This window comes from Podarcis tiliguerta (genome assembly GCF_965153285.1).
Source record: "Podarcis tiliguerta genome assembly, chromosome: 10".
Lineage (NCBI taxonomy): Eukaryota > Metazoa > Chordata > Lepidosauria > Squamata > Lacertidae > Podarcis > Podarcis tiliguerta.
The window spans coordinates 45,608,056-45,635,655 of record NC_139543.1 but is presented as its reverse complement, the minus strand read 5'-3'; the positions used below and the strand labels follow the sequence as shown (position 1 = coordinate 45,635,655).

General features: G+C 46.2%; 1 protein-coding gene across 4 annotated transcripts; it reads left to right on the top strand.

Moving 5' to 3' along the window:
• Nucleotides 1-503: 503 nt before the first annotated feature.
• Nucleotides 504-25,766, top strand: MAFF (MAF bZIP transcription factor F). 4 transcript variants are annotated; one of them, XM_083400861.1, is made up of 3 exons: nt 504-854; nt 19,432-19,504; nt 21,877-25,766. In XM_083400861.1, exons 2-3 carry the CDS (start codon nt 19,469-19,471, stop codon nt 22,288-22,290), a joined length of 450 nt encoding a protein of 149 aa, XP_083256987.1. In that variant the 5' UTR covers nt 504-854; nt 19,432-19,468; the 3' UTR covers nt 22,291-25,766. The 4 variants fall into 4 exon arrangements, 3 of the variants coding, with proteins under 3 accessions (XP_083256987.1, XP_083256988.1, XP_083256989.1); XM_083400862.1 differs by lacking the exon at nt 504-854 and adding an exon at nt 906-1,273; XM_083400863.1 differs by lacking the exon at nt 504-854 and adding an exon at nt 1,515-2,041.
• The last annotated feature ends 1,834 nt before the right edge of the window (nt 25,767-27,600 follow it).

Here is a 27,600-nt window from a genome sequence, read left to right as displayed (position 1 = left end):
AAGGGAGCAGGACCAGGCAGACCATCGCTAAGAAGGATTTACAAGAGAAACAGCAGTGCTCTTGGAATGTGTTTGCAGGCCTGTGGAGCAGCCAGAAATTAATCCAATTTTTCCCATCATGAGCGCTACCTGATGATTTTCAGCCCATCGCAAGTTGTTAAAGCAGGAATGTGATACACTTTGAGCCATGCTGGCTGAGGCTCGTGGCAGCATGAGTCCAAGAACGTCTGGAGGGCAGCAGGTTCCCCACCCTTGGGTTAAAGGCTAATTTAGGAAGTTGTTAGTTATGGTGTTCAGAAACAAGGAACTTTTTCAAAATAAGGTGTACAAAAATAGTAGTATAGCTGAAGCTGGCATTTTTGCCTCCTGACTTTCAGTGGCTCCCTCTTTCCTCAGAAACAATCCATTTGTTTGTATCGGGGTGCAGATGGCGATTTAACTGTTAATTCTGGAACAGGAGCGCTAGCACCAGTAAAAGATTTAGGCGCGGGTCCCTTTAAGACGAAATGCCCAGCACCAAGATGGCAGCTTCCTTTCACCTCTCTCCTGCCTGTGCCCTTCACTAAGATGGGGAGGGAGGGGAAAGAATGATGTCATCGCATGACTGTGTTTTTATGAATGAAAAGAATCCTGTGAGTGAGTAATTCCAGGAAACTCATATTACAACTCAGCAGATCGCAGCGCAGAGCCCAGCTCAGCCCTTCTCCTCGGAAAACAACAACTTCGTTTACAGAAATAAACAAGGAGATTTGGAGAGCCGAATCGGCGAGAAAAACGCGGGGGCTCCCCAAGGAAGGCGAGAAGGAAAGGAGAAGGGCAGCGAACAAAAGGCGGACTCGGGGCGTTCGGGCGAAGTAAGTGGACGGCGCGTTTGCAACTCTGTAGTAGGGAAACTTAGAGACGTCAGAGGACGAGGGCGGGGGGCTCTTTCTGCTTCTGGGCGCCCGGGCGCCTTCCTCGCCGGGGCTCCGGGGCGCCTTGCGCACACCGCGGGCGCACCGAGGGTGACGGCTGGGCGGAAAACCGCGTTCCGTGGCTTTATTTTCGGTGGCGAGGAGTGGCTGCTGGTGTCGATTTCCTCCAGGACACGAGAGCGAGAGCCATTATCCACTCGCGAGGCTCTTTTAGGCAGCGTTTTCTGCCCACGAGCTTAGTTTTCGTCTGTGGGGGTATGGATAGGAGCCCGATCCAAGAAGGATGTGGGCTCCCCCCTTTTCTGGGTCTCCGTCTTCGATCCACGCAGTTGCGAGGGAGCCGAGACAGCTGCAAAAAGGCAGGAAATCGCTTAATAACATTGGAGTTACTCATAGTTCATATTAACCATGTGTATGCACGTGCTGCGGCCTTGGTCACATGTAAAGATGTCTGTCTGGCACGGACGTGATCTGGGATCTGATGGTGGGTTTCGGGGTGGCAGGGCGGTCTCCGCCAGAAAATCCTCTGGTTATGTGTAGGTCCGACTTCTGTTTTAGGGTTGTTTACTCTTCCCCCCCCCCACGCCCCCACGCCATACCGCGTAGTTAAAAAAAGCCAGTTATTATTTTCAGAGAACGGCGTATTGGCTTTGGCGGGCCGGGGGAGACGTGTAGAGGAGGAGGGATTCCCCAAGCAGGTTCCCTGACCCTCCGGAAGGGGGCTGAGAGTCTGGTGACAAGAGGTCAAGGAATGGGAACACGGAGGGGGGCTTTGGGAAACTTCACAGGAGAGTTTCCAGGTCAGCATTTTTTAAGGACAAAAATAAAACGGGAGTACTGTACTCTGGTCTGGAGCAGTGCTGTGTGAATGTTCTCTCTAAAATAAGGCTGCGTGGTTGTGAGTATCCTTTATGCCTGGGGAGACCTGACTAACTATTTGGGATCAGGAAGGAATCCCCCCCCCCCCTCGAAAACTGCCGAGATATATATATAGAGAGAGAGAGAGATCACAAAGGAGAAACCTGTGGCCTTCCAGATTTTTAAAGGACTCGTTAACTCCAGTTCCTATCCACACCAACGGTTAGGGATGATCAAGGTTTTTTCCAACAACGGCTGGAGGGCTGCAGGTATGTAAAATATGATATAAAACATTGCCAGTTGTTTGAAAGCAACAAAATGAGCATCTGTTACAAAGCTCAAACAATGGGGGGGGGGGGGGGAGAGAGAGCAGAAGCAAAACAGCCACGTCAATTTTAAGAATAATTTTGGAACCCAAGAGGCTGCAAGAGAATAATGTGGTTTTTGCCCAGTGCCTCAACAATGCCAGAGTAGGTGGCAGGTGGGCACCAGGAAACCTGTCTTGCAAGCTACACCTACTGATATTCCATCTTCTATGCAACTATGAAAGGAGTCACTGCCCCCGGTTGCATCTGGCCACCCTACTAGGATCTAGCATGAGCTTGAGAGTAACCAGTTCTCTTATTTGACACTACCCACTTTATATTATTTGACTAGTAATTTGATTCTCTTTGGGCATTTTCTTAAAAATATTATTTTTAATCTGTATCCCATTGTGTAGTCTTGCCACACGCTGCAGAAAAGACCTACCGGAGCCTGTCCAGCCGAAACAGCTACAATTTTTCCAGTGAGTTGGGTGGTGGCTGTACATGTAGGTGACAGATAAAACGCTCCAGAGAAAGAAAAGAGAATAGAAGGTAAAAGGGGGGCAGTTGAAAGAAGAGGAAAAAACTGTAGGTTGAAAGGCAAAGGTTACCCAATAGATATCATAGTTAGGAAAATTACTAAATCCAGGGAGTGAGAAAACAGGCAAAGATCTCAAAAGATACGATCCCTTGTGAGGAAACTGTAAAAACAAGTGAGTCCTTCATTGAAGAGGGTTGGGCTAGATTACTCATGGGGTCTCTTCCAACTCTACAATTCTTTGATTCTTTGTAATGTATTGTTTCAGTTTTCTTAAGCGATGATACAGTAAACAACAAAACAGACCACCTCCGTCCAGGCAGGCAACAAAAATAATGATAATTCCCTGGCTGCTAATTTTTATTTTGATTCATTTAGCATAAAAACAGGAAAACAACATCATTCAAGGCATATAGTCAGTTGTCAATTGTTTGGCACATTCAAGTTCAGGGACTCACAGGTCAGAATTTCTAAGTCTGTAAGGTGCTTTTAAATAATAATAATGTTATTTATACCCCGCCCACCAGGGTATAAAAAGTTACCCACTATAAACATAGTGCACATATTTAACATATAAGTGGAAAACTGTATTTTCTGCTTTTTATAAAGAGGGTCTGATGTTTGTATATGAATGCCTGCATAGTATATATATATTTTAAATGAATATCCAGGAGTAAATAAGAATAACAATATTTTGGGAGCCCAATTAGCTGTTGTGGTTTTCACAGAAACTTTTGCCACGGACAAGTACTTTGTGGTTCCATCTCTGGCCTGCTATAAACTCTTTGATGCATGTTTATGGCTTCTGAGGAATGTAATTCTCCAACTAATGGCTTGGTCCACAGGCTAGTTATTACTCTGCTTAGGAAATTCTTTCATTAGGCCTACCTTTAGTAATGCTTTCTGTGCACAGAAAATCTGGTGCTTGTTGTTTCTGAAGATAACGTGTGCTGCACCAGAACTTTGCTAACCTTTTTCTCAGCCACTTTCAAGGTTGGCCAACCCTCTGAAAGCCCCCCAAGCCAACGCTGGTCACACCAAAAGTAACTGTGACCTCTGAACGTGTCCTCCTGCATGCATACACAGATCACATGCAGCTATGCTGCAGCAGGTTTCTCTCAAATGCAGGTGGGAAGAGTCCAGGCGAGCTAGAAAGAGGAAAGCATTGGTCAGAGTTGGCTGATATTATCTTTAGCACCATCAAGATATTCAGCACTTCAAAGAGAAACAGAAAGATGAGTATCTTTCCCTAGAGAAGCATTTGACAGGGAGGAAGAGGGGAAATGGAACATTCAAGAGGGTGGTATGTGACTTGTTTTTGGATTCTGTGGGGCAGGTGTGGGGAACCTTTGCCTCCCCCCCCCCATGTTGCTATAAGACACCTCCCATCATCTCTGGCCTTTGGCTGTGCTTGCTCAGGCCGATGGGGGTTGTCACTGAGGAAAATCTGGAAGGCCAAAAGTTTGCCACCTCCACTATTGGGACAGAATAAACCGAGAATACAAAACTTCATTATTCCAATCCAAACCATTGGCTGGTCTAAACCAGTGTTGTGTACACACACAGACACACACTGAACGGCAGCAGCTGTCATTGTTACCTGCAGGTTTTTATTTGGAGATGTTGGGAAATGTACCTCTTGGCCTATGAAACATGTTCTCTGGCCCCACCCCTCTCTCTGCTGAGGGAACCTTCGTGTGCTGTGGTATATATCTGAATGTCTGGACTTGTTCAGCTGTCACACATTGTTTATTTGCATAACTGCAAATCCTGATGATGATACTTTAACTGTACATGGGCTCCCGCGCATTTATGTGATGCCATACCTGTGGTTCCCGCTCCCCAAGCCAAAGTATTGTTTTGGTTCCCGTAGCATGAATGAGGAAGGGAAGATGTTGCTGGAATAGGGGACAATTCAAAGGACTTGTGCTTATCTTCTAAACCCTACACTGCTTAGGAGTGTATAATGTTGCTTCGTTTTTTTAAAAGGTGCTGCTCTTTATCACATGAGATTTGTATTTTATTGTGTTATTGTAAATTGCCTTGGAGGCTTTGCTGAAAGGTGGTCTCTATTAAATAAATAGAAAGCTGGCTCATTGATCCTAAGTGCATTTCCTAGATAGGGTGGCCAGATGAAGAAGAAAAAAGCTGGTGTGCTGAATCCTGCACCTTTAATAGTTGTGTAGAAGAAGGGATTTTAGCAGGTGTGATTTGCCATGCTATTCTTAGGGTTGCCATCCCATTCAGATCTACTGAGAAGTAAATGCCATTGAACTTGATGGAGCAGGTTCTGAGTAAACGTGAGTAAATGGGCTGCAGTTTCACCTGCAATCAATGAGGCTCTGTTCCAAGGAAAACTAGGCTGTTAGCATTAGTAGGTTTTTGTTTGGGATGACTGTGACTCATGACATGTGAAAGGTATCAAGTCAAAGGACCAGTTTAGAAGCAGCCTCTCTATCTTGAGTTCAAACTTGAGCTGTCAGATATAAAGAAGGACAGGACTAGACAGGAATACACAACTATTAAAGGCGCAGGAACCCACTACAATCTCCTCCTCCTCCCTATTATTATTATTACTTATTATTATTTAGATTCATATACCACTCTTCATCACAAGATCTCAGAGCAGTCAGTGACCTAATTCAGATGTCCAGAGTCAGGCTTTCTGGGTGGGTTTGCAAGCTGGCTACTGCTGTCTTGTCTGAAGTTATAGGAGGCAGCTACTTGACTGAAGCCAAGTCGGTCCGGATCTGATCAGTGCCTGGTTGAGTGACTTCCTGTGAACCACTTGTGTGCTGCCGTAGACTCCATGATATAAGAAAAGTGGAGTGTAAATATTTTCTTATATAAAAAATAAATGAGTGGCTAGTCCCCCATGATGGCTGCAAAAATCTGCATAGACAAAGTATAAATTCATGTGTCCAAATAACAAAAAGCTGAACAGGTCACCTAAAGCAAGACGGAAAGCTGAGCCAGCATTTAAATTGCTGGTCTGCAAATTTGAGTTGCGAAGCCTGGGTGTAGCCGGGCTCCTGCTGAGCCTGAGGGACTTGCTGCCATCTTCATCCACCCTAGTGAGTCTTTGTCATTTTCACGTGGCTGTTACTCTGTCCTGCCTCACATTAATTTTAAATTGACATGGAATTAAGCAGACTAAACTGTATTTTCTATGAAAAGGGGAGAAGCGTAGAAGGGTGGGAAAACTAATCTTTAAATACCACTCGGGTTCAGAGTTTCCTTTCTCTTCTCTTCTGCCTGCCACAGATAATACGCTAGTATGTGTCAGCCCTCCTCTAATATGTAGCACAAAGACGGGAAACCTGTGTGGTCTTTCAGATGTTTTTGGACTCCCATGCCCATCGTCCCCAGCAAGCATGGCCAATGGCCAGGGATTATGGATGAAGAAGTCTAAAAAATATGAAGGACTACAGGTTAGCCACCCCTATAGGCATGAGACTGTTGCAACACTGGATTCCATCCTAATGGAAAGTGAAAGTTCAGACCAACATAGAGACAGAGATCTTAGCTGCTATGGTTAAAGCTGAGCTGGCTTCTTTCAGATAACTTTGCTTAATTTCTATTCTCTGAATAAATAATTAACTCTTTCTTATAGATGTCTCCATACCACATCACAATATCCTCAAATCACTATGTCCATTTTTTTGATTTAGATGTAAATTTGGTTCATGGATCATAAAATGTATGGTCTTTTGATCCATAGGTCATAAATTTATATAGCAGCACCTGTTGACCTGGGGCAATCTTGCAATAGTACCCAGAGAGACCTAGTAACCCTCATCTCCTAAATTCAGAATGATCAGAATCCTATCAGATACCTGGTTCTCTCTGACCTAAAATCAGCTTTAGGTCGTATTGAACTAAGGTTATGTTGGCAACAAGTCAACAGTAGAATCATAGAATCGTAGAGTTGGGAGGCACCACAAGTGTAATCTAGTGCAGGAATCTTTTTGCCCAATGTGAGACTTGAAACCATAACCCTGAAATGAAGAGTCTCATGCTGTAATGACTGAGCCAGCCCTCAGACTATTTTTATTTATTTTGATTTCTCACCTACCCTTTATCAGAAGGTCCCAAGGCGGGTTGCAGAAATAAAACATACAATTACAAAATGAAACAGTTGCAAGCAGAAAAGTTTAAAAACAGTTCCATGCGTCAAACCATTTCAAGTAAAAAAAACAGTTAAATATAGTTCCAATACAGATGCAGACTAGGATAAAGAAAGCCACTTGAAAGGCTTGTTTAAAGAGGAAGGTGTAGGCACCAGAAAGACAGAGATGGTGCCTGGCTAATGCCCTTTGGAATTATGTTCCATTACATACCATATTCTATAATATAGGCTGATACCAAACAGATCCACATTAGCACTTGATCACATTAATCCATTTGTATCCTCCCTTTTCTCCCTCCTCTTTTGTCAACATTTAGATTGGAAGCAGGATCCTGTCTCATTGCACACACTACTTACGAAAGAGCGATGTACACTGAGTCTGCTCACAAAGAACAGATAATTGACACGGGTCCCTTTTGTACCACACTGATTTCATGCAGTGTTGATCTGAGCAAATCCAAGCTTTGGAAAACAGTTTGCAATGTTTTGGCCTCCATTTGACATAGTTCCTGACACGGGTAGTTCTTGAAACTCGATGGACGTTGATTTGGAGAACTCAGTGGGGAAGCCATTCTGGGTATATAAGGCAGCGCTGGCAAATCCACCTCCCTGCAGATGTTGTTGTACCCCCAATTCCCATCAGCCCCCGCCAGCACAGCCAATGGTCAGGGTTTATGGGAGTTGTAGTCTAGCAACATCGCTTATGAAGGGGTTTCAATAAGTTGCTGCTTGGTGGGGAAAGTGGCAATGTAAACCTTCTGTTTCTTGTTGGCTTAGAAAGCACAACTTGGCGTCCTACGAGGAACTATCTTGAGCATTTGATACTATTATGCTGGAGTTCAGCTGTCTGCAGATGTTTATGCATATGCAATTATAAGCCGCCTCTGCTTTCAAAATAGCACACACAGCATTGAGAAGTATCGGCTAGTTTTGAAGTAGCAACTCTCTAGTGAGGTGAGTAAGCTTCATTAGAAGTTGGGTGCCAGGTCTACGACAGTGCACATCTTGGAATGCTTCACTTAAATTATTGCCATAATAATGATTTGTGCCAGCAGGCAAAATATAAGGACTATCTCCTGCCTTAACTCCTCTAGGAGATGAGTTGGCAACTCCCAAGTTTGAAAAGCTTTGAAGCTTACGCTGCAGAGTTTATGTAGAGACAGTGGTAGGTTCAGTGAACCTGATGCAAAATGGGGTGAGAGTTTTTATTTTGATCTCTGCCGCCACCCACTGAGTTGTCTGGAGCCCCTATGCCAGTTATTGAAGGTGTTGGATTCTTCTGGAGTTGTGGTCGGACAAGGATTGGTTGCTTATGAGTATTGTGGCTGGTTGGTATTGCACACACTAGGGGGCCAAGTGGTAAAAGAGGACACGGGACAGCCAAAGTACTGTGGTAGATCAACTGCTTTGCATACAAAAGGTCCCAGGTCATCCATGGCGACGCCAGGTCTGGCTGGGGAATACTCCATTTCTGAAAACGTGGCAAGCTGCTGTCAATCATTGTGTGGGCGCTAGAAGGGCCAGTCATCTGATTCAGCATAAGGGCTCTGTCCTCTCTTGCATCTGGCCACCATGCTGCATCCATTTCTACTGTCTTGACTTCTAACCCATGTTCCTGCTGAATCTTATTATGCATTTGTGCTGCTATTCCTTAGTCACCCGGTGATGATGTCATTTCTGTGAGTCCCCTTGCAGTTCGATCCTGTGCGCGATTCCTCAGTTGCACGGTGCTCAGTGGGGCTTATTCCCCAATAAATGGGTTTAGGATTGTAGCCTTGGGATTCTAGCCTGTGTACACACCATACATTTAGAGCACATTAAGGAATGTGCTCTAAATGTATGCTGTGTACACAGCCCATCTCAAAGTAGACCCATTATGATCGGTGACGCTAAGTTAATAATATCCATTATTTTTAATGGGTCTACTCAAATGTCGAATGCAGCACTTAAAGGTCTTTGGGTTGTGCTGTTCTTCTCCACCTTGTCTGCATCTCGCTTTTGCTTTCAAGTTCAATTAACATGCTCTTCGGGGACAGAGAAAAGTACACAGAAATATGCAAATGCCCTGTTGAGAACTGTCAGAGCTGGCTCCTGGTCCCAGCTCACAAAGGACCAACGCTAACCGGTAGTAAAGTATCAAAGTCTTTATTGAAGAATAGTTTCCATTTCCAAGCCTCAGCGCCCCAGCTCTACGTCCAGGGTCTAGACCGGCGAAGCTCCATCTGAATCCCCGCCCCCTGTACACCAGTTTAAGACTCTAATCTTACTCCACCTCTTCCTTCTCTCCTTTCTCCTCTGGGTCCTGCTGCCCCCCGGGGTCTCCTCCCTCCTGGACTCCTCAGACGCAGACGTTGACCCCCCAGACTCCTCCCGCTCTCTTCGGCGGGCTTTAGGACTTGGCTCCCTACCCGGGCTGCCAACTGTGCCGCCTTCCTGTACATTTGAACTTGGCGCGCGCGCGCGTTTAACCTTCCTCTTAACCGTTTCCTCGCTCCCTGACGGAGGCGTGGTCAATCCTGCCTCATGTTCTCCCGCTGGTAGCGCGCCGCCTGATCCCGATGCCTGGGACTCCTCCCCCCTACTGCACTCTGGTGTGGACGCTGGTCCGGATTTCCAACTGCTGCTCTCTGAGTCCCCTCTGGCCCCTTCTCCCTGAAGTGCCCCCCAAGGGTACTCCCCTTGCCCTGACCATGGGAGCCCCTTTTTGTGAATCCTCTGATTCACTCGAAAGACTCAGAGACCTCGGACCGCTGTCATCGCTGACATTTCCTTCGGACTCCTCCCCTTCGCTCTCCATTTCCTCCCTCTCCTGTGCCTCTGCTCCTGAACCCCTGACAAGAACCATCTCTCAAGCTGCGTTGAGGCCAGCAGTCCCATTGAATTCTATGGAGCTAACTTGGGTTTCAGTTACAGTGCTTCATTGCACAGAGGGTTGCTGATGCGTGTACTAAATTGGCAAGTTAAGGTAAACAGATGTTTATATTTCAGAGTAATCCCTTTTCTCTCCTAGCTGTTTGCAGCCTCCTTCCTCAAACATAAGAGTGGAAAGAAGCTGCCCTCCAAAAGAGGGCAGGTGATTGATCACAGGCCCATAGACCTATTTAAATATCCTAACATAGGGTTGCCATATTTCAAGAGGCAAAAATCTGGACACAGCCACCCGCATACACACAAATTTTAAAGTCCAGTACATTTGCTTTCAAATGTAAAATTGCCCCTGGATTATAGGACTGCCAAAAGAGGACATGTCCAGGAATTCCCAGACGTATGGCAACCCTATCCTAACACACACCTCTTATTTGTCTTTAGTTTCCTAATCCTGAGAAGTATAACACCAAGGGCACTCGCTTGCTACAAACCTTTCAGGCTGCTGTGCGCTTCTAAGCCTTTCCAATGAATGGCTTTATTAACTGTTATTCTGTTTACTAGTTAGTGGTATGCCATCTACCCATCTGTTCTTTATGTCCAGCGAGGTGAGGAGAGCAGTACTTCCCCCTAGTACTCCTCTCCCTTCCACCTACTCTGCTTGCTTCATGGAATGTGGTTGCACAAGTGTCATGGAGACTTGTTGGACATTCCCTATGATGCAACTAGTGATGTCTGGCACAAATCACTGCCCCCCTCTCCGTCACACACACAGTGGCCTGCAGCACTCCGTGAACTTCCTTAAAGATAAATTCTCTCAAGTTCACGAAAGGGTGAGACAATATATATGGGGTGGGGATAGCTGCACTTCTGTTAAATGAGAGGGAAAATGCAGGTTTAAACAGCTGCAAAGGTTTGAGTAAAGCAGGCAGTGTTAGAAATGCAGATCTATAAGCTTGGTGCCAAATAGCTCCTTAAACCAGGGCTATAGTCGCCAAAACGGAATGTCTGTTTGCCATTTTGGGGCAAGACGGCTCTAAAGTCTTATTTTTCAAATGATGGACTGACTGTGATTGATTCTTAGTTAAACATCTGGCTAGTTCAGATGACAACCTTGAGCTAGGTTAAGACCTTTGAGAAGTTAAGGAAAAGTTGTTCGATCCAAGGACAGTCCCATATATATTGGCCTATTATGACCACTTCTTAATGGTGATTGTTCCTGCTCTGCTCAGGCTGCAGAGAAAAAGCAATTCGGTTCCAGAAATTCATTCCAATTGTGTGGATAAAATATAATGGGTAGCATTCTACAGGATGGGGTATTAGTGTGTGAAAACAGTCCAGATCCAATGATTCCCAGGCATGCACCTCCAGATGATTGTAAAACAGAGTGATGATCAGTTGGGAATGTAAAGGGTAGACCGCCTTTTAGGTATCCTAGTTCCCAGCTTCAAGCTGAATAGGGCTTTGTATATCAGTGCCAGCACCTTGCACCTACTTTGGTGGCTAATTGAGAGCTACTGCAATTCTTTCAGCAGTGATGTAACATGATGTTGATATTCCACCACTGTGAGCTGTTAAGCCACCATACTTTGTACTAGCTGCAACTTTAAGCAATATTATAATCTGCACATTGAACTACATTATAAAGATATCTGAGCCTGGCATTTTCTTTTCCACCCTTCCCTCTCTTTTGTGCTGGAGCACACATTTATTTACACTTTAAAATTGGGGGGGGCAGAAGGTTGCAGTGAGGATAGCCCAGCCCCTGCAAGAAGCTTCCTCTGCTGCAAAGGCTTCTTCTCATCCTTACCCACTGGGATGCAATGTGGTGCCACTATAATACAGGAGTATTTCACAGAGGTTGAAATGTGGTTGTGGTCGGCATTCCTTAGTTGTACAGAAAAGCCCTGACTCTTTCTAGTATTATAAAACTATTTTTTAAAAAAATTAAAAACCTTAGTATCTGTGTAGCGTATGGAACATGCGCTAATTTTCACGAAAACTCTAGGGTAGATCAGTGTCGTCATCCCCATACTGCAGATTGAGGTGGGGAACATGCCTGACAGCACAAATTTTACAAATGTACATGGAAGCCAATTCCACTGTGTCCAGTGGAGCTTACTCTCTGGTACGTGAATTGAGAATTTCAGCTTGAAAGATATTGTCTTACCTATGGCCACCTAGAGAGTTCAGGGGAGAGGATCAAGCAAAGGCTAGTGTCAGGGTTCGCACTGACAGGGGGCTCCCAAGATCCACTCCTCACCCCATTGTGTGTTGTCTTTCCCTCCCCCTCAGCGACCACTCTTTTTCTGACAAGTGAGCAGATTGTGACAGTGGCAGGGGAGAACAGGTGGTCCCATTGGTGGATAAAGGCCCATGGAGGATGTTTTGCTCAAGCTGTCCAAAATCTGGGCACAACAGTGATTGTGAACAGAGGACTTCCTCATTCAGAGTTTGATTTCAACACCTCACTAGCCAACCACCCCTTGCTTCAGCTCTCGTTTCCAGTCTCTTTTCTTCCCAGTGTGTGGGGTGGGGAGGCTGAACACATGATTCATTTTGTGTCCTCCGTTCCCTGTTGATTCTGGAAGTATACCTTGGCTGCACCTGACGTGCACTGGAGCACCTGGTTTTCCTGTACCAAAGGCGTCTCCAATGTGATACCTTCCAAATATTCCTGGATTCCCAACTCCCATGTTTCCCGGCCATTGGCTGCGCTGATGGGCATCGACGTCCAAAACATCAAGGGTGGAGGCGGCACACGCCAGTTTGGGAAAGGTTGGCTTTACCGTGCCATTTCCTCTGGCACGTGCAGTGCTCTCATACCTCTGAGTATAAGCCCAGTATCAAAGCCAGGGACTCTCTTTCTGTATTGCAGTCCTTTGAGTGTTTTGTGCTGCTTCCTCTTCCAGAACATCTTGACTCCTCGGCTGTCATTGGCTGGGGAATCTCATCCGTCTCCCATCTGCGCAAACCCTGACACGCCACATCTTCTCGTGTTTTCCTTTACCTGTCCTGGTTTACCTTGTGGCTTGTCCGTCAGCTCTGCTTTGTGCACAAGGGGGGGCGGGGGGGGGGCTTGCATGCCTGGCTACTTTGCAGCAGTCCGCTTCAACCTTCGGTACTGGTGGACTGCACAGTGGAGAGGGCAACACGGATGGCCTTAGCAACCTGTTTCTGCTGATTCACAGTGAGCCGGCTTTTCTCCCGCCCACGTTCCTGCTGTCTCTGACCTATCAGTCCTCCTCAAAGGACTCTCCCTCCCTCTCTCCCTCTCTCTCTTATTTATTTAGATGGATAGCCAAGCCCGTCTGAAGGGCTTGGGGCAGATAATGATTAAAAAAAAAGAATCAGGTTGGCTAAAGAAGAAGAAAATACCATTCCTCTTCTGTCTTAATTAACTGTGCAAGTTTAGCCCAAAGAGGACTTTTAACACTTATGCAAGATTCTCCATCTAGAGGGATTATAGGAGTTAAGTTCCTGTGGGACAGCCACCAAAAAACCTCCTCTCTGTGTGCAAAGATGGTATTGTTGTTAAAAGTGTGTCCTTAGTTTCAGATGGGATGGGATGTTGGGGAGGAGACTGACTGTATGCTTCTTTGGGGCTTGTTCATAATTCTAAGACTACATTCACAGACAAATGTTGGTTTGTTTCCTTCTAAAACCACTGTCTTAGCAGCACCCAAGTGGGGTGCAATCCTGGGCAGTCTGTATGGAGGTCCTAAATGGTGGGTTTATGTATTTATTCGCTTACACCCCATTTATGCACCAGCCAAGATGAGGTTTCAAAGCGACTTAAAATTGAATTCGCCCACAAATGGGTAATAGAAATATTAGAAGTAACTTTACATGCAGATGGGCGTTCTCAAACTTTGTCGCAGTGACATTCCCTGTTACAGGGTAAGAAGGGTCCTGGATGAGGCAAATAGAAGGCTGAGCTTTCATTATTAACTCTTGCTGAGCTTTCAGTGTTAACCCTTGCCTTTACCAAAGCAGCAAGATGTTCAGAGGGGATACATTACATGCATTTAGATAGCGGAGGGGAAAAGCTTTGCAAAAATGGGATGGTTCATCCCCAGCGCTGACAATCAACACAATGATTGATACACTCTGATTTGGGGTAACCACTGAACACATCACCAAAAATAGTGAGCACATGTCCGCGTAAAAAATTTCCATGTGCTCTTTGAAATGGGTAGGTGCAAATTTAGAAATAAGTGGTGTAATTTAAATAGAAATTTTAAAAAATGTACTTTGCTGTAGTGGGGAAGACTGTTACTGAGGCAACCTGTGTGCCTGCTCAGTCTACAGTCCAGGTGCTGCCAACTGTTGAGGGGGAACTTTCAAGGTCCCTGCTCTGTTGCTCTCCTTTTCATAGCTTCATAGAGTTGGAAGGGACCGCGGGGTCATTTAGTCCAACCCCCTGCAATGCAGGAATCTTTTGCCCAGTGGGGCTTCAGCCTATGGCCCTGAGATTAAGAGTCTTGCGCTCTACTGACGGAGCTATCTAGTGTTCTTTATCGTTTAAACTGGACATGGGCCAGGCAGCCCTTGAAAGAAAGCACTGTCCTCTCTAAAGTAGGGCACATGGCCACCCTGATCACGTTTTTTTGTGGGAGGGGTGCCTTGCTAACTATTTCTGTGGCCTGCTTGCCAGTTAAAATTGCTCAATTAGGAGCAGTGAATCCAGAGGATTAAAGAAAATGCACCTAAGCTATAGATTGACTCCCAAGAGAGGTCCACTTGGCTCTGTGGCGCTTGGCCTTCTGTGGAGTGGCAAAAAGTTGATTTATTTTGGCAGGGTTGTGCTTAAAATGGGAGTGGGGTTTTCCTGTATGTCCTTCCTTGTTCATTTTATAGAGCGAGGCCCCGATGGGTCCTGGAAGGGAAGACTCCAAAGCAAACTGCCAAATCTAAAGGCCTGCTACATTGGTGTAGCCAAGGGGGGGAGGCAACCGCCCCCTAAATAAAAATAGGTACCAAACTGATGTTCTGCCCCCCCCCCCCCCCCGCAACAAAATTCTTGGCTAGCTCATGGCCTGCTGTGCTGTTGTTAGTGGGGTGGGTTTCATTAAGTTTTTTTCAGGTCCCCCTCCTCCACTTCAGTTTTCTTCCTTCCAGGGAAAATAAATACCCCAGCTCCATAACTGACATACATTTCAGCCCCCATTTCAGGGTGTGTTGGTGGAATGAGAGGGCTTTAGATGCAGCAGAACTCCTTCTGAATGAGAGGGCTTTAGATGCAGCAGAACCTGGTTTTCCTTTTAGCCCGTGGGACATTCTTCTCAGAACAACAGGATTGCATCCTGATTTTCCGTTGTTGGTACAGTGGTACCTCGGGTTACAGACGCTTCAGGTTACAGACTTCGCTAACCCAGAAATAGTACCTCGGGTTAAGAACTTTGCTTCAGGATGAGAACAGAAATTGCGCGGCGGTAGCAGGAGGCCCCACTAGCTAAAGTGTTACCTCAGGTTAAGAACAGTTTCAGGTTAAGAACGGACCTCCAGAACAAATTAAGTTCTTAACTCGAGGTACCGCTGTACTCTTTTATTTTTGCTGTGAACAGCTTTGAGAGACCCTGGGCTGGAAGGCATGGTAAAGATGCCTTTTGATTTCTCTTACAGCTGTACTCCCAGTGGAACTACTTCAACACAAAGATATAATCATAGATAAATGGAATTGTAGAGTTGAAAGTGACTCTAGTCCAGGGTTTCCCAAACTTGGGTCTCCTGTTGTTGTTGGACTACAACTCTCATCATCCCTAGCCAGCAGGACCAGTAGTCAGGGATGATGGGAATTGTAGTCCAAAAACACCTGGGGACCCAAGTCTCCTACAATGCAGGAATCTCAACTATAGCATCCGTGACAGAAAGCCATCCAACCTCTGCTTAAAGACCTCCGATGAAGGAGAGTCCACCACCTTCTGAGGGAGTCCGTTCCACGGTTGAACAGCTCTTACCATCAGAAAGTTCTTTCTGATGTTTAGTTGGACTCTCCTTTCTTGTAACTTGAATTCATTGGTTTGGGTCCTACACTCTGGAGCAGGAGAAAACAAGCTTGCTGCATCTTAGTGTGATGTTTTGCCTCTACAGGTTGCTACTGAGTGGTGCAGATCCATAGTCTTGTTTTTGTTTTCTTTTAAGGTGTGTTGTGGCCTGGTTTGCATGTAGTGTTAGGCCACAAGTTTCCTCACAAACAAACAAACCAGCCTCCTTTGTAGTTTGGCAAGTGTCTGGGGTGAGATGGTGAAACGAACCCTTGTTAGGGAAGGGTGCTGGTTTCACACCTAACACCGTCCCATAGTTAAAACAAACCAAGGTTCGTAATGTGTGTGGGATGTATGTATACGTATTGGAGAGGATAGCTGTATTTAACAAAGGAAATTAAGTAAGAGGCTTGCAGAATGCCTGGGACTCATAGGAAGGAAGAATATTCTTCAGTGTGCATGCAGCTGGCTGGCACAAGAAGGGGAATGTCCAGCCCCTAAAGCGTTAAAGATGAAAAATATTTAAAGTATGACATTAGCAAGGGAGTTGTGTCACGGGGCACGAGCACCGTCCGGAAAAGGGGAAAGGTGCCTGGGACTCCAGCAACAAATGAGTTACAATGTGCAATGGTTAGATGAAATGATTGCCCAAGAAGGTCTTTATAGAGTCACTTCTTTTTCGATATGCTTTTTTGAACCAGCAGCATAATCGGGCCTATTTAGTTATACCTGGATAGCTTCGTGCCTGCTGCGTGCTGGGGATACTGGCAGGAAATGTTATTAGCTCATAGTTCCCCTCTGCCTCCCATCTTGAATGTCATTTGACTGTACAGACAGGTACTGTTTGTCCTCCCATGGAAACACGGCTGCCCTGAGGGTTGAAAATGGTGACTGACTAAGCTGCGGCAACAGAAGCCAAACAAAATGAGTGTATTTTCTGCTCACTGAGCTGAAGCTGCTGAGTGCATGTGTGGCTAGGTTTCTATTCCTAGAAGAAACTCTGGCCTGGTTCTGGAGGGGCAGGTTAGCAGTGCCCCAATCCAAGCTGGCATTGTGGGCCACTTCTGCCTTCCTCAAACAGGCAGTCCTGTTTGTTCTCCAAGACTTGGGAACCTGTTGTTTCTCTAGCTGCTGGGCCTGTGCCCATCGCCGTTGCATCTGTCCCCAGTCTCCTGTCTAGGCATGTCTCAGTATGAGCAAAACAAACAGACTTGAGTAACTTTTTCCCTCCTCTACCTCCTCCTCTCATTCTAAGGGGAATATACATCTGGCCGTTTCTCCAGCCAGGGATCTTCCACAAATACATTTGGGCCCTAACCGTGTGTGTGTGTGTGTGTCTGTTTTGTGTGGTGAACATGACTCTTAGGAAAATTACTGCGGATTTGAAAGAACGCCACGCCTGAACTTCTGCCTCAGGTTTCATTCCTGGGGCTTTGATGCTCCTGTGAGGGAATGTGTATAAAAATCCTGCAAAAATAAATTGCTGACCTCAGGTGCTGAAGCTGACATGACTGAATTTGACCTGACTGAATTTGCCCTTTCTTTGGGATCAAGGAAGCATAGCTCCCATCAAGTTTTAGAAACAGAGGCAAGGCGGATCTTACTTTGTGCTTTTCTCTTTCCACACAAACACCCAAATTATGCGCTTAGAATAAATTCAGGCTTCATTGGTCTGTTTCTGGAGTCCCCTTCCCTTTAGAAGGGAATCAACAGTACTCAGCCAGCATGTTGGAAATTGCTTGATTTTCATAGGCTTCTGGGGCAGTAGGATAAATGGGAATATTAGTGTGGTGCCTGTTTGGATCTAATTGTCCCTATCCCCAAAGGCTCAAAATGCATGACAGTTAAAAAAGAAAATAGCCTGCTCTTAAATGAAGTCCTTGCTGATCTCTAGCACCTTTTTTAAAAATGCTTTTATTCTCTCCTCTTCAAAAAAAAGTTCAGTGCCATGGGCATGGTTTCCTTCCATTTACCTTCACAACAACCCTGTGAGGTAGGCTAGGCTAAAATAGTAACTGGCTCTAGGTGAGCGACGGCTAAGCAGAGATTATGAACTCTGGCTTCCCCAGTCCAGCATTTGTACATAGCAAGGTTTGGGCTCACATGCCTGATGGGGATAGCTTTCCAGTCTTCTGCATTGAGAATGGGAAACCTGTAGCCCCACAGATGCTTTGAACAGACACCTTGTACCCACAGATAGCTGCTGGTGCTGTGGTACCTCGGGGCAGTGCTGAAATGTATGATCTGGCCATGCCCTATAGTGGCGCTGATTTGGATGGAAGTTGTTGTCAGTGTAAACTTGGACCTGGGAAAATCCCTAAAATTCTCAGTTGCCCATGCTACACTCAGTTATATTCCAACATTGTGCGCCTTGACAGAAGGGCAGTGTAGTTGGACTTTGCCAAAAGGCTAGTGTTGCAATGCTGGGAGGGAATTGCGTTTCCTCCCCTGATTGCCCAGTGGTTGGCAGACTTATCTGCTCTTGCAGCATACGCTCAGCAAGTGGTGCAAAGAGGAATAAGCACTCCAGCATTTGGGGTCTGTACCACTGCAGCCTGTTCCTCACCCACCAAACTCCCTTTTAGTTTTGATCTGGCGGCATTAACTTTTAATTGTATGATACTGCAGTACAAATTGCTATTATGCTTTTATTGTTTCTCTTGGTTGATTGTCTTGTTAAGGGGAAACAAGAACCAATAAAATATTAACAGGTGTTTTTGTTTTGCTTTTAAGGGTGGATAGATCCAGCCAATGGGCACGGCTGAGGGAGCTGGGTCAGAAAATAATAATAATAATAATAATAATAATAATAATAATAACAATAATAATAATAATAGGGTCCAGGACAGACAGCAGCAGCGGGGCCTTGCCAGGGTTGTCATGGTAGCTGGTGAAGCGTGCCAACTGCCCTTTTTGCTGCAGAATCTTTTAACAAGAAATTCTTCAGGCTACCGGTGTCAACGCAAAGGCTTCTGCCAGTGGATATAACTGAGATAGTCCTTTTGCCTAGTGAAACAGCTGGTCCCCAAAATGCACAGACACCTGACTGCAGGCAGAACTGCTTAATGCCTGATCCCCTAAGGAGAGCAGATCTGTATGCATATGCACTTGGGGGGTGTGGGGATTCTTGCTTATTAGGCACCGGCCGCCAAGCGGCCTGAATGCACGTAAAAAGATATTGTGTCGATTCTCTCTCCCTGGTGGCTTTCTAGGCACTGTGGCATGTCAGAGACACACCCGCCAGCTGGCTCCCCACCGTTCTGTTTCCTCCCTCTCAGGAAATGTTTGCCCTTGTGCAGTTTCCGGTAGCTGCAGGACATGCCCAGTGTAGAGACGCTATTGCTGTGTGTGTGTGTGTGTGTGTGTGTGTGTGTGTGTGTGTGTCTAGCTTTTTGGGTAGGTAGGTGGGCTAGTGTGTGACAACATCAGAAAATCAGGACAGATTTTTAAAACGTACACACACACACACAGAGAGAGAGACCCCAACACCAACAAGCATGACTCATTCTGGCACTGGTTCAGCAATCTGGTATCTCTCCTTTGCTCTACTGGACCAAAGAATTGTGGAACATTAGAAGAATCCTTCCACCCACCCACAAGGATGGTTTTCTTAGGGAAGAATCCAAGTGTCTGTTCTGTGCCTGTCCATTTGGCACGGCGGCTAGTGGAGGATGGGGTTGGGAGACCCAAGCAGGGCAAAAAGGAAGGGGTACGTTTTTGCGGCAAATGTTGCCTCTCTCCACCCCCCCCCACCCCCCAGAGAGCACAAAATGCAGAGGTGGATAGAGATCACAGGCTTATTTTTATTTTATTTTTCTGTTCTGCTCAATTACAGACTCTTTTCCCGGGGATCGGTGGGAGCGCGACGTAAAATGTCATCTGACAGCTTGTCGAGCAAAGCCCTAAAGGTAAGAGTCACTCTGCACCAAAAAACAACCTTCTCCCAGCCCTTGTTTTCATAGATCTCTAGATCAGGACAAAGTCAGACCTGGATGATGGGAGGGTCTGATGGGAGAGAGTCTGATCCATCCCATAACTGTGGGCCAGTGTGGGAGACTGGTCATTATGCAGGTGAGCAACTGTCCATATGTTTAAATGGAAAACCTGGCCCCATTTGGTCAATTCAGAAATAAGCAAAAGCACCTTTGCCCATCATTTCTGCTGTGTATTTTCTGTAGCTTTCCCCCACCTCCTCCTTTACTCTCGCCTGCCTTCCACTTTCCCTCTTTTCTCTGGGCCCTCCATTTCTTATTTCACAACTCTGCTTCCTCCCTCTATTATTGCCCGCTTTTTCCTGTCCTACTCCCCGAATGTTCGGAGCCAGTAAATAGACGTGCAGAAGTTAGTGTGTGGGATTAGACTTTCTCCCCTCCCACCAGCAAACAGGCACAGGAGGATCCTGAGAATCTGGACTTCCTTAAGCTTTTTGAGAAACGCGAGTTTCTAATCCTCATGGTGGGCAAAAATATGTTTTGGAAAGTGGCAGCAGACAGTGTCTGCAAAAGATTCCAGTCTGGGTGGAGCCGAAAGGGGAAGGATATTCTGTGCTCTTCCTCTGGTACTTTTCCTCTGAGGGTGTGATCGCACTACATTTTGTTTTGTTCAACACGATCTGCCTTTTACTACCAGTTTGTGCTGCATCTGCCTTTTACTTGCAGTTTGTGCTGCATGTGCTCACCTTGCCTGTTGTATCGGAGTCCCTCCGTATTTTCTTTCTTGGTAACATCAGTCCGATGTGACACCTTGGCCCCATGTTCCTTAAACCGTGCCAGGGCCTTCCCCACCCCAGCCCCATATATAGAGTTAAAGGGCTTCCCCTTGCACACAACTTGACCCAAGTTGTACAAGAAGTTAGCTTAGGAACCGGAAGGAAAAGGAATGTCTTAACTGGAAATTATAACACTTGTTTTCCCACTTGCTGGGACTATAATGGAAGGGGAAGCTGAGCAAGCCGGTTTCCTGAGAGATTTCTCGCGAAACAGCCTGTAGGGGTGTGTGGTAGGTGAGCACACCCGTGATGTTTGAGGAAACGAAACAATAATAATAAAGCAGCGTTGAGCAATTGGTGTTATTTGTCAAGAGGCCTTGAGGCTGAGCAGGTATTGAAAATAGAGACACCTGATTCCTTATCTTGTCCAGGTGTCCCTTCCTAATGCTAGCCATCAGTGGTCTGAGTTTTGCTGCTTCTTTTTTTGGTACACCACTTCTCTATTCAAAACAACACTACTATAAATCTTTTTTTTTGGTTCACTGTAATTGCCTTGAGGTTTCGTGTGGTTTCAAGGGGTGCGGAACTGAAGCTTGTAGGTTAAGGCAGCCAGGGAGTGGGGGGCACTCTACAAGGTGACGTTCCTGTTTTAATTGTCTCACACCTCAAAGTGTGCTGGATATCAGATTAGAGAAAGCCTATGCTACACCCGTTGCACCAGTTACTGATTTGTTATGCTAATCATTTCAAAGTCACTGAGTTGAATCCAGACTAAGTTAGTCACACTTTCAATCTCATTGACTAGTCCCGCTGAAAGCAATGGGATAAATTAGTCACGAGTCACTTGTAAGTCCTATGGACTTTGATGGAACTAAAGCATAGATGTGCAGGGTGAGATTCAGACCAAGTTCAGTACTTTTAATTTATTATAAAAACACACCCATATTTTAGAGATAATTTGTGAGCACTCTTGAATATCTGTTGGAAGTACAGTGATACCTCGGGTTACAGACGCATCAGGTTACAGATGCTTCAGGTTACAGACACTGCTAACCCAGAAATAGTACCTCGGGTTAAGAACTTTGCTTCAGGATGAGAATAGAAATTGTGTGGCAGCAGCGGGAGGCCCCATTAGCTAAAGTGGTACCTCAGGTTAAGAACAGTTTCAGATAAGAACAGACCTCCAGAATGAATTAAGTTCTTAACCTGAGGTACCACTGTATGTGTAATTACCACAGAGCTGTGGAACCTGTGGTCCTGTCGAGGTCTGGTAGTTAAAAATGGCACCTCCCATCATCCCTGACCATTGGCCATTCTGCCTGGTGCTGATGGGAGCTGTAGTCCAACAACATCTGGAGGGCCACAGGTTTGACATCCCCAAATAAACATAATGTATGCATTTTATAATGTGCATCACGACTGTCAGAGCACTTGGGTTTCCTTGGTTACCAGACCTGCTCAGCTTCCTCCTTGGCTTCTTGCCTTTCTGAGCTGCTCTCCCTCACCTCACGTCCCCTTTTCCTGAGCTTTTCTGGTGCTCGATACTCACCTGCTCCTTCTGCTCATTGACAGATCAAACGGGAAATGGGCGAGAACACGCCACACCTTTCCGATGAAGAACTCATGGGTTTGTCGGTGCGAGAACTGAACCACCACCTGCGGGGCCTGTCCAAGGAGGAGGTAGCGCGGCTGAAGCAGCGCCGGCGCACGCTGAAGAACCGTGGCTACGCGGCCAGCTGCCGGGTCAAGCGGGTGTGTCAGAAGGAGGAGCTGCAGAAGCAGAAGACGGAGCTGGAGAGGGAGGTGGATAAGCTAGCGAGGGAGAACGCCGCCATGCGCCTTGAGCTCGACGCCTTGCGCGGCAAATACGAGGCGCTGCAGGGCTTCGCCCGCACGGTCACCGCACACGGCACCACTGGCAAGGTGGCCACTGCCAGCGTCATCACCATCGTCAAATCTGGCTCCAACCAGGCCACATACTCCTAGTGTCCGTAAGCCCGTGTCGCGAACTGAGTCCTGTTGCCATGCCTCTGCCCAGCTCTCACCTAGAATGGCTGTAGCTGCACTGGCCCCTCCCCCTTCTTCCACTTTTCTTCTGCCATCCAAAGGAGACAGAATCAACTTGAAGACGAAACGGCTGAATGTTGAACTTCCTCCTCTGTCCCTTAACCTTCACAAGGAGAGGGTGGGAAGGTGGTGCCCGACTTGCGTAATTAACTGTTGATGTTTATCCGTGGATTGAAATGCAGTGGCCAGTTATCCCCTTTTCCCTCTCTCCCCCTCCCCGGTTTTATGTTTGCCAGGTTTCTCTCCTCTTGCCTTTCTGCGTACCCTTGCCCCCAGCTGATGCAACGGGGTGGGCCCAGAAAGGGCTTCCCTGCTACAAGCTTGGGAACACAGGCTGGGAGAACCTTTCGGCCGCAAGGGTGACAAAAGGGAAATAACCTTCCTGTGAGAGGGCAAACTAGGTAGAAGCCGCCATGTTGTCGGTGAGAGCTGCTGCCGCTGCAGGAACCATCCAGGATGAAACAAGGTTCTGGAACCCTTGTCAACTCACCTTTCTCATCCTGGCCCTGTGTGTGTCTGTGTTGTCACTCTGCCTTTCCTCTTCATTGTATCTCACAGCCATGCACCCTTTGGCTCAGATCTCTTCAATTTGTGGGTGTGGTTTGAACCGGCTGTAGCAAGAGCAGCCCTAATTAGACCTGGGCCTTTGGTAAGTGGGCAGGCTCAATGACAATAAAGAGGGAACTAATGGCAGCAAGGGACAAGGAAGGAAATTATTGGTGTACGGTCGTACGAACGATCTGAGGAAGGGGTCACTGAGGTACATGCCGAGAAGGCTAGGTCAGTTGCTGGTATCCCACTCTAGCATAGCATGCTAGAATACAGCGCACCGCAGTGGTTTGAAAAGGCATCCACTGTCTCCAGCTGTGCAGGTGTGCGTGACGCTAGTTCATGGGACACTACGTTGTAACGGTGCTCTTGGGCTGAGATGGCAAGATCTCTGACGTAGAGTGGAAGCAACGTCCTAAGGAGAGGGAGAGCAAGCTAGGAGAAAGTTGAGGAGGTGGAGTGAGGGGGCGAGGCAGGAGAATGAAGGGTAAAGCACGTGAAATAGTTGAGATGGGGAAGGGGAAACAGGATTATAACTGAAATCCTGGGAAAGCCATTTGGTTCTAGTGTGAATAGTTTGCAGAGGCATCACTGTGGTGGCCTGTTACCCAATTTTGCAGTATTCCTGCTGAGTGACGGGTATGATAATTTGGGGACAAAGAGGAGGCAGTCAGAAAGAAACCCCAGCATGATCTGCAAGGTGTGTCTAAATCAACCTGTTTGAAAATAAATGGCAGGTGAGGTATTGCGAGGAGAGAAACTTCCATATTTACTCTCCATCTTCCCTGTGTGGTGGAAAAAACTAGGCCCAGAGCATCAGGAAATAGTTAAACATCATCATTACAAAAATTGAAAAGCATCTACTTTCAGGAGAATTTAAGTATGCAGAGGACTGGCCCAGCCCCAAAGTCAGGAGGATTCTGCAGCAGGGATGGGGAACCTGTGGGCCTTCATCTCTTGTTGGGTTGCAACTCCCATTATCCTCGCCCTTTGCTCATGTTGGCTGAAGTTGGTGGGAGAAGCAGCCGAACAACAGCCAGAGAGGTGTCAGTTCCACTTCCCTAACCTAGGCTAAACGAAAAACCCTATGAACCCCTTTGTGCTCTCTGTAAACAAGTGGGGGGGGTGTCCATTCACTCTGGTGGAGGAAGGAGAATAAACTGCACGTAGGAACACTCATCCAACAGGGATGAGTGTTCTCTGGCCTGCATCCCTCTTCTCTTTGCTCCATTCAGTTGTATGGAAGAGGGGAGGGGGCACTGCAACTGGTGCGGGGAGGGGAGGGCGCAGAAGAAACACAATTTCCTCAGCCCTGTGCAAGCCAGCAAATGTATATTGAAAGACTAATTTGCAGACAGGGCAGTTTAAAATAGCTTAAAGCAATCCTGGCTACACAAACGAAAACTGAGAGCTCCTCGCCAAAAGCAATTTCTGCCCTAATGAACTACCCAGATAAAAGTTGGTTGGAGAAACTGAGGTGAAGGGGAAGCTGAGCTTTGCTCGGAGAAATTAAGAGCTCACAATATTTATCCCAGCATCCTTTTAAGGGTGCAATCCTGGGGGTTGATGGGAGTTTGACTCCAAGGTTTATTTGGAGGGCATGGCATTGGTTAGCCTGATACTAGATGCCCAAGTCACCTGGGAATAAGCCCCACCAAACTCGGTAGGACTTCCTTCTGAATGGACACACATAAGGCGGCACTGTAAATAACACTGATTAGCGAAAGTTATGCATTGCTGACCAGTCAGCATTTGAGTGAGTTTTTCCTCCTCTGAAGTTTAAATTCCCTCTAGATTACTGCTCTTCCACTGGGAATGAGCAGTGGCGCCATAAGAAGCCCAGTAGAGGCTCAGTTTAAATGTGATGCTAAGGGGGTTTAAAAATATATATGCCAGGCTTCAATAAAGCTGCTGTTCCCTTTAAATCAGGTTTGGGATGGAATTCATGGGCCAGATGTGGCACAGAGATGTGCTAATGTTGCATGCAGGAACCAGCACCCGATTAAAGCATAATACTCACCTCTAATCCACCGGGGGAAATCGGTTTTGGTCCATCACCATCAACTTTATAATCAGGCTAGAATTTTGGCCCAAGCTGGGAGCATAAGAGGAAAAAAAGGAAACGTACACCACCTACAGTCTCATCAGCTCTGGAATGCTAGGTTCACCACCTCGTTGATAATGTTAAGATGTTGGCAAGGAAACAAGTCAGGGTTGGCTTGAGTTCAGGCAGCCATGAAAGGGCATGGAGGTTAGATTAGATGAGTCTTGAAGGTACCTTCCACCCTTAAGTATATGTGCTAATATAGGAACCAGTGAGTATTTGTGGGCAGTCACTTCCAGGCATGTACCACAGTGACTTATTTATATGGCAAACAATTGACCCTTTGATTTCTTTAGACATATGGTTGGGTTCACCCATCCTGCAGCTTACAGTGACATCACATCCCCCTCCATGATGGAATCAGCTTCCAAACCAGTGTTGTCTGTCTATCTGTCCGTCCATCCCCCCCCCCTCCACCCTGTGATGATGCTTATGGGGGTTCCCTATTTAGCATTTCCCCTACCCCTGTTTCCCTTTGTTCCTACCTGTGATTTATTTATTGCACGAATATAAGTTATTTTTCACGTCCTTTATGCCATTCCGCCTTGTGGCACGGCCAGGATGTTGGTACAGAGCCGTACTTTATATTTTATATATGCAAATCACATTTTATCTTCTATAGAGCAAGAAAAGTACTTATTTATTTTCTGACTTACAGTAAGTGTCCTGCCAGACTCCTCTGTATTTTGTAGACTTTACAAATAAAGCCAGATTTTTTTTTTCAAAACGGAGAAGCTAAAAACAAGAAGTTTGTGTTTTTCTCAAAAAACTGTTCACAGCAGGCAGAGGTGCCAGGCTGTAGCTATAGGAGGCAGTTTTCGGGATCTTCTGCACCACTGAAAAATATGAACTCCAAAGTAATTTCAATCTTTGAGTGACAGTAACACACACCCTTGAAAGACAATAATGTGGATGCATTTCACACCAGTTTAAAGGGAAATTGTATACATGAGAACACACAGATGACCTCATACAGCTGAAAAGAATTAAAAGTGAGGTCAGTGATAGGGAACCTATAATTGCTAGACTCCATCACTCATCAACCCCAGCCAGCATAGAAGGAATGATTCAAGTCCAACAGCTGGAAGACCTCAGGTTCCCCATCTTCCAGCTCACTGATGGTCTGAACATTCCTGCACTAGAGAGGTAGAGTAGAAGGAAAGTGCTCCCCCTCTATACCACGATGGGGATTGGGTAAGAGGAGCACAAAATGAAGTGGGGATGGGAGCTGGGACTGGTGCCACTCATTGCTACTCACATCGCAGGCAAATAACCCATTTGGTGTCGGTGGCACCCTTACAACCACTTTCTTCATGTCAATGGTAACAGCAGATATGTTGCCTGGAGTTCCCATGTGCAAGATGCAGGTCAGCTGCTACTGGGGAAGCACGAGTCACTGCAACAGATTTACAACTGCAAATGGGGGGGGGGGGAGATCAAGCTAGCAATGCTTCAACAAAACCAAGACCCATTAGCCTGCTGAAAAGTATGGATTGAAGGCTGCTTTAGCCAGAATTTGGCAATGTCAAGGATGCAACGGGACTGCAAATGTAAGCGTAAGTTGTTAGACGACTTTGGGTCTGGCTGAACTGTGCTGAAGACCCTTCAGTTGCACCGGGAATTATTTACGCTCATGCTTAACTCTTCTACAGCGGAGTACTAAACAACTGGTTTAGCACTCCCTTGGTACTCCAACTTTTATAGATTATAGGTTGCTGCAAGAAGCATACACATCACGATGAATTTAAAACACACTCAGGTTTCAATTGGTCTGCTCAGAGTATGAGTTAGTGTGATATCACCCTAAGCTTGATTCACAGTTTCTTATGTGTCTTATTACTGCATATTCGTTATTAGCCTTCCATTGTTCATTGTTGCAAAAATTGGGGGAGTGGGGTGGCTCAAAGGAAGGGTATATGCTTTGCATGTTCCATCTCAGGCAGGGCTGGAAAAAACTTGCATCCAAAGCTGTGGAGAGCCATCAGCAATCACAGTTTTGTAGATAAGAGTTAGCTAGATGGACAAATGGTCTGACTCTGTAGAAAGCACTTCTTAAATCGATTTGTGCAGTGAAGCAATTACACAACTGCTTCATCAGGTGGCACAACATGCACCAAGCCAACTTTGGGAAGCCTTGCAGTCACCTGATTAAAAACAAGCACTCTGAGCTGAATTGGTGGGGAAGCAGGCACATGACCCCTTTAGCACATACTTTAAATGTTTGCATATTGCACCTGTATGGATCAGGCTATAACACTTTAAAAATCTCACAAGCCAATTCAGCTACAGCATTTCCACTTATCAGCTCCTCTCTGCTGTGTGTATGTTTTCTGAATGTGAAGACTTTGGAATCCTTTCCTGATCTACAAATCTAGTTTCACTGACGCAGAGCGCAGGTTGTTTTAACAGAGAGTAGACTGCTTGTATACACCAACCTAAGTTCTTTAACCCTGGAGGGGGGGGGGAATACAATAGCAGCTTCTCCCATCATCCCCAACACACCCTTTAGGGTCATACGAGCAATGCTAATGGCAACTGCCATTTCCACACACATGAGGAATCCTACAATCACAACA

Coding starts and splice junctions, on each gene's coding strand:
- MAFF (XM_083400861.1), top strand. CDS start 19,469: ATGTCATCTGACAGCTTGTCGAGCAAAGCCCTAAAG. Junction 19,505..21,876: donor TGTCGAGCAAAGCCCTAAAG/GTAAGAGTCACT, acceptor GCTCATTGACAG/ATCAAACGGGAAATGGGCGA.